Source organism: Suricata suricatta, chromosome 6, assembly GCF_006229205.1.
Source record: "Suricata suricatta isolate VVHF042 chromosome 6, meerkat_22Aug2017_6uvM2_HiC, whole genome shotgun sequence".
Lineage (NCBI taxonomy): Eukaryota > Metazoa > Chordata > Mammalia > Carnivora > Herpestidae > Suricata > Suricata suricatta.
The window spans coordinates 116276707-116286931 of NC_043705.1; the positions used below are offsets into that span (position 1 = coordinate 116276707).

General features: G+C 37.1%; 1 protein-coding gene across 2 annotated transcripts in view; it reads left to right on the forward strand.

Annotated features, from left to right (window-relative positions):
- Nucleotides 1-9836, forward strand: part of PLCXD3 (phosphatidylinositol specific phospholipase C X domain containing 3) — a 167847-nt gene extending 158011 nt beyond the window's left edge. The window contains exons 3-4 of one of the 2 annotated variants that reach the window (XM_029940952.1): nucleotides 526-703; nucleotides 9687-9836. In XM_029940952.1, the coding sequence (XP_029796812.1) occupies nucleotides 526-679 (154 nt within the window). In that variant the 3' untranslated portion in view covers nucleotides 680-703; nucleotides 9687-9836. Of the gene's footprint in view, nucleotides 1-525; nucleotides 5014-9686 lie in introns of those variants that run through there. The other variant, XM_029940951.1, reaches the window with a different exon arrangement.
- Nucleotides 9837-10225: the final 389 nt, after the last annotated feature.

The following is a 10225-nucleotide window of genomic DNA, read 5'->3' on the forward strand; positions in this document are numbered from 1 at the left end:
GATTGTATTATGTTAAAATTTTTTCCATATCTACCTGCCTACCAGCAAATCATGCACTCTTTGGATGCAGAGGTTTTTGCTGTTGTATCTATTTACAGGGTCTAGCACAGTTCCTGAAAATAATAGTCTCATAATACATGTTTGTTAAGTGTATGCAGTCATCTCCAACTTCACCACCCCATACCTTTGCAGAGTTTGAAATCACACCGTTGCCAAACTAGAATATGAGTGCAAGAATGTTGTATTCTCAGAGGGAAATCCACCCTATAAATTCTCACAGCAACCGAGATCTCCAAAGAGGAAAAGTCCAATGTGGACCACTCTGCTGAATTTTTTTCCTACAGAGTCCCTTCAGAGGTTGAAAATTTACCATTGTCCATTTGGCTTTTTTTTTTTTTTTCAATTCTGTGTTTATAACTGGGGCATTTATTTTAATGTTAGAAAACTAAAGGAAAGCCGGGGGATTGTAAGCTTGACAAATAGTATCTTGCTTCCTGTGACTTCTCTTTTTCTTTTCTTTCTCAGAGCTCTTCCTGCCATGATGCAATGGGTCCGCACACAGAAGCCAGGAGAGAGTGGCATCAATATTGTCACAGCTGATTTTGTAGAACTTGGTGATTTCATCAGCACTGTCATAAAGCTCAACTATGTTTTTGATGAGGGAGAAGCCAACACTTGATAGTACCATTTGGAGCATCCACGAGTAAGATAGAGAAGATTCATTGTATTAGGCCTATTATCTATAAACACTCTGATCTTCCTATTCCACTGAGTCTCTGAGGGGAATAGGCTGGTAGTGGGTGGGAAAAGGGGGAATCCATTCCTTCAGTGATGAATATCATACTCTGCATTACTATAAATATTTCATTTCCCATTTGATGAGCAAAATCTGCTTCTAGTGTTAGGGATAAAAAAAGACCAGTGAATTTTGTTTTTCAGAATTAGTCTTTGTAATGTATAACTCATGAGTGTTTACTTGATTGTGTTTCTGAATTCAACCTTAAGGCTTCTCCACTGTTTCCACTAACTTAACCTTTCCACTCCCTCTTTCACTGGCTCTTTTTAATCAGCTGCCATTTGGGACTCAATACAATTGAACACCCAACATAATGTGTATTACATTGTTGTACTGAAATTTGTTTTTGTGAGACTTGGTATAATATAATATTCTATAGTCATCTGCAATTGGTCGATCCTTGCTAACTTTTGGTCATAGAAAATATGCATCAAATCAGTTTCCCTGCATCAGTAATATTGGAGGCCATAATCAGCAATTTTTGTGTAATATGAATATAACAGTGTTTCACAGTGTTTCTATTTAAGGCAGCTATAAATATAGAGTAAAAACTTTTTTGAAAGAATGATTAGTGCCAACCCTGTAGTGAAAAATGGAGGAGGGAGAAGAGATAAATGCCATTTTAATTCAGGAATCTCTTAAGTAATACTGTACTGCAGACGCTCAGTAAGTAAAAAATTATGACAAACATGTTAAAATCAGGAAACTCTGAACTCTTACAAAATCTCCCCTATTAATTCTCTTGATTAAAAAAAGGGAAGGAGGAAAAGAAAGAAGAATGAAATGAAAGATTGTGTCCTACCAAATTGGCCTTTCCAAACATGCAATTCTAAATCCCAGATTTTGAGGAACATATTTTGAAGAAGCTTCAATTCAAATTTTTACTTGACATTGAGGAAAGAGAAAGAAGAGAAAGAAGTAAAACAGTTTCTGAAACCATGTAGAGTGTAAAACCTTAAAGGATCCATGAAATGTTTTTAGGAGATGCTTAAATACATGTGGTGTGAGCAGACGCACTGAAAATTACACTGACTTGTCACTTCTGGGTCCTATTGTACCCCAGAATCCCCTGGAGCTGAGGCAAAACTTTTGCAGAAACTTTTTGTGTCCCAACATTGATAGTCCACACCTATAAAGAAGAAAAATGATAACTCAACTTTGAGGCTTGTATCCTCCTTAGTGTCTTTATGATATTTGGTGACTTTAAAAGATTCAAAAAAGAGCACAAAAACCCTTACCTGTGTGCCTCACAGGAATATTGTGAGGCATTTCTAAAAATCTATAAATTGCTGAAATTCTTATAAGTATGAGTAGTTTTAACTTCATATTTAGAAATAATGACACCTCAATAGTTTCCTGGAAATGCAGTCCATGCAAAGTAGGGCCACAGAGAAATAAAAGCATGCCCTTAGTTTTTAATCAATTTAAGCATAGGACCTGTGGTTTAATCTCTTACAACTAAGTAAGGGGGTTGATCCCAAGAATATGTCAAGATTATGAATAATCAAGAGCTAGTTATAAGATTATAAATACTCATTGTCAGAAATCGTATTTTTTAGCTGCTGCAGGGAGGAAAGATAACATTTTTACACTGAAGAGAATGTTATGAAGAGTGTGTAGTTCTGCTTGGGAGAAGCTGCAGTTGCATACATTTGTGCAATTGTGTGTCTGCATCATGCCACACGCAGTATGCCGACACATACCCACACTTGCCGGCGGACAGACACAAGTGCACACAGACACACACAGACACGGGCAAGTATAACCACAGGTCTCCCTTTCAAGGGAAAATACTGAGAATATTAAATCATTTAATTCTGAGACTGAAACCCTTAACAAGGCATGAAAAGAGTGGTGAAGACCTTCGAAAGTAGAGTAGCTGATCATATCCAAATATTTTTGTAAAAATATTCCAGCTTGGGACTTAATTATTTATGAATATAGTTTTCTTTCCGCCTTCCCTCCTCTTGCAGTTTAATGTCTTTTTAACTCTTTCACCTGCTCTTAATGTACAGGTGAATAGGAGTCCTTTTTAAAGGACTATGGATTATTGAAATTTACATCCTGTCAATTTGCTTTGTAAGCAGATTTTTCTCTGACAATTCATTATTCATCCCTCAGGAGGATCTTTAGCCAAGCACACTTGCAATGACACAAGGACTTAACTTATAAATATGACAGAAAACAAATCTTTTAACATATTAATGAGGAATGAATAAAATATAGGGGTAACTATGTTGTATTGAACTTAGATGCTTTCTTATCATATTTGCTTAGAGTTAGCTTTGCCATATTTGTCATTTGGGTGCTGGAAAAAACAAACACACTGAAGCATTAGACTAATTGTGCAGTTTTTTACAGGAGACCGCTTTTTATTGCTATTAATGATATGCACACAGAAACCTTGTTGAACAAAAGGTACTTTCAAGTCAATATTACGGTTTCCATGTGGACATGCAGTCCCAATGTAGCAGGCACCAAGAATAAACGGACTTGCCTTAATTTCTAAAGGGGGGAGAAGGCAGAAGTGGACCATGGGTCCTTCAGCTAGAGGGAAAGCCACCAGGAGGGTGTCCTTGGAACGGGGAATGGAGAGAAGGTGCCTTTGGCTGTCTTCTGCCCACTGGTTCTGCCCTGGAGCAGATTTAGGGAGCAGGCTGTGGGCTTTAAATAAAAAGTGAGGGTGAGGACTAGTATTATGCAACCAGAGCTTACCCTCAGCCTCTGCTCCTTTGTCTTAACAGGGCATTTTCTTTCCAGAGAGCCAGGAGCGCAAGGGCTACAAATTGGCCCCAAGATGTAAGTGCATCTTAGTGCACTTTTTGTTTGGCTTTTTCTTAGACTTTATGTCACAAGTCCTGCAAGATGAAAACAGAAGCAAAATCCAACTTTTACCTGATCTGCAGCAGGAAATCAAAGGAGTGGGTGGGATGAGGGAAAAATATGCAAAGAATATCATTTTTTTGGTTTGCTTTCCTGTCTGTAGTTTTGAAGGACCGAAATGGTGAATACTCCGCCATTATCATTTATGTCTCCCTTATTACCACACATTCATATGAGTGCAGAGAATGAGGAGGCATCTTTGAAAAGCCTTAGGATATTTTATATGATGACCTCAAGATTCACTTTAGCCATACTGGAAAAACTCATTTTTCATGGAGCACCATCCAACAATGAATGTACTAGAGCATTAAGTGTTTGGCATGTATGTGCCTGTGTGTGTACACACATGCAAACACACACACACACAACAGGATGCACATTGCATGCACACACATTATTCAAGTTACAGCTGCACTCTCTTATCACCCAACCTGACTCTATTGCCACTTTAACTCTTAAAATCAGTATTTACTACATAATGGGCATAAACATAATTCAGATATTCAAATATTCAACAGGAGAAAAAAATCACTAGAAGACCAGTGAAAAATGATACCATCATAAATAAGAAATGACAAGCAGTGATAGTCTAAATACATTGTCAATTATGCTTCAAGCTAGAGAATTGAAGATGGACTTGAATCAAAATTACAAACACTCATCTTGACTTAGAGCTGTTTTCAGTTCTTTGAGGTCCTGGTGTGTTTGAGCCAGGATTACCTGTTCAGGTTCTCCCCTATTAGCATTCCAGACTGGAAAGTTGGAAGTCTCAGGAAGTGCTTGTTCACGCGAGTTTCCAGTTCTATAGTTTCACAGATGCAATGATGCAACCTCCTAACCTTTGGTTGTTCATCCAAATGAGACATTCATAGGTAGAGTGCTTGAATTTTGAATTGCTAACAGAAAATAATGTACAGTACCCCTCAGGATATGCTAAACAAGGTTTTTAAAAAGTATTTTATTTGACATCATTTTTAGTCTTTTTGACTAGATTACAGTGACACAGTGGTGTAGATGCTATATTTGCCATAATTTATTGGTGGCTCCTGTGTTACATACAGTTTTAAATAATGCTCTCAATTGTTTGTTTTCCCAATGACATCAATAGAATGTTCTGTAGAATTTGTAAAATGTATTGATTGAGTCTATTGAAAATTGTGCAGTTTTTATTTCATTTGTGGTACGAATTTATAGGTATTAGTTCTATATGTATATTTGTATGAGTCAAAAGTATGTGCTTGTATGTGATTTGTGTGTTAATACATTGTATCTTATCAAAAATTATCTTATCAAACTTATCCTAAAGAAAAAGGGCACATTATGACCAGCCTTAATTCATTGCCATTTTTTTGTTGTTGTAATTGGGGACAAAAATATGAAGAGATTTTAAATGGCCTTTGTAAAAAATCATGCAAGGAATGTGCTTTAGAAATTATCTGAGTACCTCCAAGCAAATAGTTCAGCTTATGGAGTACCGGAAGCCTCTCAAAAGTTACAAATGTCAATGTATTTATTAACTTCATTATCATGAAAAAAAGTTAGATTCACATTTGTTTCCATCAATAACAGAACCAGTGCACTTCAAAAGTTGTTCTTCTAACCACAGGTCCATTCTGCTTATGAGGTTAAGTCTTCCATGAAAAATTATTTCTTCAAACCTTTGCTTTTTAAAGATTGGATTATCTCAGTTAAGATGAATGGCCAAGACTCTGTGAGAGTTACTAGAGGCCCATCAACATAAGGTGGTTCCAACATGGTTCCCTTCTCAAAACACAGATGCACAATATGCTCTTACACCTTTGCTATCTGCCTACATGTAGATTCGCAATAGAAAATGCATGACTAATTCAAGGATCTGTGTGAGTTGTCATGCTCAAAGCAAAAACTTTGTAATCTTCCTTGAGCCTGGTATCTGAGTGTGGAATATTAATCAGTCTTATTTCCTCTCTTTCTCCATCCTCAATTATTTCTTTCCCATATTTATGTTTGCCAGATAAAACACAGGACATGAGGTGAAATTCAAATTTCAGATAAACAATATTTTTTAGTATGAAGATTTCCAAAACATTTCACGAGACATAACAAAAATGTATTCATTGTTTATCTGAAGTTCAAATATTACTGGATGTGTCCTTTACTTTTTTCTAATCTGGCAACCCTATCCATCCTGCCTCTCTCATTTTCAATTGGGTTACCTAAAAAGGGTGAGCTCCTACCTCCCTCCAAACCCTGATGTTAAGATATCTTATGGAAATCTATAGTACTAATCGCATTCATGAAGGAAAATGTTGGTCCATGCCAAGTTCCATGAATGCTTTACAAAGGACCAACTCAAATATAGATGCCTTAGTCAAGCAAGACCCTCTATAAGATTAAAGTTCCATTCAAATTCCCTTCACCATCCTGCTTCGAGATCTAACGTCTCCCCCACTAATCCCTTAAATAATACTCCCCAGTACCTAGGACATCCAAAACATACTACACATTACAAATGCCCCTGGAGGGGTGCCTGGGTGGTTCAGTCAGTTAAGCAGCCTACTTCTGGCTCAGGTCACAATCTCACAGTTCGTGTTCAAGCCCCGCCTTGGCCTCTGTGCTGACAGCTCTGGGCCTGGAGCCTGGAGCCTGCTTAGGATTCTGTGTGTCCTTTTCTCTCTGCCCCTCCCTGGCTCATGTTCTATTTCTCAAAAATAAACATTTAAAAATAAATAAATAAATTTTTAAATGCCCCTGGAAAGTGGTAGCACCTTCCAACTCAATACCAGAACCTCTTAAAATCCAATTTCTTTTTCTTCAGAGAGGTAATGAACCTCTCATTACCACCCTATCACAAATTATTTTTATCAGTTTAGAATGGCTCATCTACGACATTATAGAAAATTTGACATAGAAAGGATCCTCTTGATTGCTGAAAAAAAGAGAAAAATTTTTGTCTGGGATATAGACAGTGTCCCCAGGAGACTGGGTTGGATATGAGCAGTGATAGAATATGGACCTTGACAATGAATCAGTACCTGACAGGAAGACTTGCCAAGGCAAATTATAACAACCAGCACTTTTTTTGGAGGAATTGAAAACTCAAGACACCCAAGAGTAGACATGGCCCATTTCTAGAACAGTTTGCAGAGAATAGAACTATGTAATTGGAATTCCTAAAATAGAATTTTCAAACTCTGTTGTATCCTACAGTGAATCCGTGACATGGTCTGAATGTGGATGGAGTTTGGGAACATTTTTGGTACCTACCTCCTCTCTTAACATTCTTATAAGTGACAAGAAAATCCAAATTCCTTAATATAATATTTCCAGCTCATGGTCCCTGCTTGTACACATTTGCATTGATTTGCTTCATTTATAAAGAATGGGAATTTGCAAAGCTGGTAACATTTCCTTCATTAGACACCAGAAATTCACCAGAGGGAGACGGATTTGTGCCTTCTCTTTTTAGGATCTGGTCATTGATACTTTAATAAATGTGGTGTAAAGAAAATACATGCCTACCACTGTTCTGTTTAGCAAATGTGAATCTTTTGGATAAGATTGTTGTTCTTAATGTAAAAAAAAAGTTTCTTTGTATCCAGTGAAATGCCTAATAAAGTGCTGGTACCAGTTATCTTTATTTTTTAATTTCATATTCATCAGTGCTGCATTACAAGTCCAAAAGTAGACCTCTTAAATAGAACATGACTCAGAGCATGAGAAAATATAATTCTTTTTTAAAAATATGAATCATCATATAAGGATTTCCTCTGTGAAAGGATATATTCTCCACCAATAAAGGCAATGCCATGAGTACTGCCATTACATCAAAGTTAGTTACCTCCAAATCTAATATTCTTAGCTTCTGATATTACCACAAAGAAGATCAATATCAATACAGCAATATTATGTTAATTTGGTATTATTATTATAAGATACCATCTTGAGGTTAAAAGCTTAGGGTGAAGGAAATCTACTTTTGCTGAACCTTCACTATGTCCAATGCATGAAACACTATTTTAAAAAGGAAATGCCTTTGTATTTTACCAAATAAACCCTATGTGTCGAGGTTCTAATCAGTCTTAAAACAAAATTTAAGCATTGTAATTGTATTTTAAAGACAACCCAGCAAAAGAAAACAAAACAATATGTGGTCCAAGATTATTTTGCAGATTGAACTTGAACATAAGTGCCCCCAGAGCTCTGCTTATTATATACATTGGTGAGTTCTATTTATAAAGCTGTAGTGGCTTCTATATTTGTGAAAAAGTGCCTGTCTGCAGAAAATACTCCACTCAATCATATCTTTGTCCTTAACATAACATTGCAATAGTTGATCAGAGCCATTATTCAGTTAATCAGTTAGGCAGCAAACATTTGCCAAATACCTGCTATACAGTAGGCTCCCTGCTAAGCACTACAAACATTTCTAAAATGTTCCTAGGAAAATGGGTGGAGCACATCTTTGGTACTTTCTCAATGGAGCTAACAGGTGGCATCATTTTGTCCTCTAACAAATAAACAACAAACAAGCATACACTTATTTTCAATAACCTTTTCAAAGTCATATCCCCAGATAGTAAAACTGTTTAAACACAGTTGTTCCTGAAGGCCTAAGAAGAAAAGGACAGTTTCTGCAATAAACATAATTGGAAATTGTTCAGTCAGAGCCATGTATTAATGAAAAGTGGATTTCCCCTCCTCTCTCTGCTACATTTCTTGTCATCATGCCAGGACAGTGTGTATACATTGAACCAGTGGCTCAATAGCAGCAAAAATAGAGGATCCCTCTCTTCTCCTTATTTTGCTTGCCTCCAGAACTTGAGATGAAACTTTTTCTTGCCAGAAGAGGCTGACCTCATAAAGCAAAGCACACCCCATAAAGTGTCTCTTCCACACAGGATAAAAATGGTGATGCTTCCTAGGTCAAAGGAGCGAAAGCATCATCTGGAATTGGAAGAAATACTTCTTTTTAAGTAGAAAGTAAGAGCATGGTTTACTAATACTGTAATGGATGGTTTCAGCCTTGGGTCTCTCACCATGTGCCTCAACATAGTCCTTGGTTATAAGCCATAATAAAGGTTGCACTGGAACCAAGGGCAAGAAGCAAACTTAAATGTAACTGGCACCTTCTATTATATTCATCCTTCAGTTCAGTGGATAGAAGTATTTCTGGAATCATCTGGAGCTAGCTATTAAGAAAGGTGAACCACATTAAAATGACACTGAATTCTAAAAAGTGGGATTTAGTGTCCCAAGTGACAGGGAGAGGAGGATGTTGAAGAATGTCAATGCCGGCAGTTCCAAAACTCCTTGGCACAATGTTTTTCCCTCATAGAAATATGTAAGCTTGACCTCCTATGGTTTTACTGAGAAATGATTAAGATGAAATCTTTCGCCTCAATACAAGTGCTCAACTATTATTAAACTGTGCTCTTTCATGGGGGGGGGAATGTGTCTGCAGAATGCTTTTTATTTTAGCATGAGGAACAGCCAGAAAATATTAATATAGAACCAATAAGCCTTTTCTCATTGGACTATAGGATTATGAACCTTTAACTTAAAGACAAGAAGAGGCACATCTTAGCAATTTCTGTATTCCCAGGGCATGGCAGTTATTAAAACATGTTTGGAAACAATGAAATTAAATTGTGACTGGATGTGACCCTATCAAATGGTAGACAAGTGCCCGATAAAGGCCATGAACATGCTGAGCACCGTTCTGTAGTGAGGAGGGTTCAAAAAAGTACAAGGCAGTATCCTCTATCTCTTATTTCTCCTTAGAGAAATATTAGAAACATTAGAGAAATCTAGGAGAAAATATACTGCCTAATGTTCTCTCCAAGGACAGAAAAACTTTTTCTCTTAGCTATAAAGTCAACTGAGTCTTTGCAAAGAATATTTGCCCAAGGGAACTGGCTTATGACGCATCTATTTAAAAAGTGCTGAAAAAGGGTGAGAGAGGGGATCATATTTTGAATTTCAACAAAATCTCTTGTGAAACTTTCCATTCTTCTTCTGCTTGTAGATTCAAGTGGATTTGCATGGATACATTATCTAGAATCACACAGACTCCTGCTTCTATACAAGAGCCCTGTTTACACACCCTTTTGGAAGACTATACCCTTCTCCACACTTTCCTGAGTTCCCCAAAAATGTTTCCTGTGTACTTAGTAAAAAACCACAACTTTCAGCTGCTGGCTGTTGTTACTTCTTCATTTTGATGCTCACTTCAGCCTCCAATCTTTGCCTCTTTTCCATAAGACCCAAGAATCTGCCCACTTGACACTGATTGTTCAGTAAAGCCCTCAGGTGCCAAAGGAGCAAGCAATCATGGCTGAATGAAGGTAGGCGTGAAATGCTTCTCTTCCCTTTATGTTACGTTCTAATAGAGGGTCTCTAGTATCTTGATAATTACCCCAAATCAGTTCTCTCTCTCTTTCTCTCTCTCTCAATCTCCCTTTTCCCTTCTCACCCCACTTCCTCTCTATTATATATGGTTTTGGGACAGAAATTAATTGCAGTGACAGCCACCCTGCTGTTTTCAAAGTCATATGCTAGTCTCAA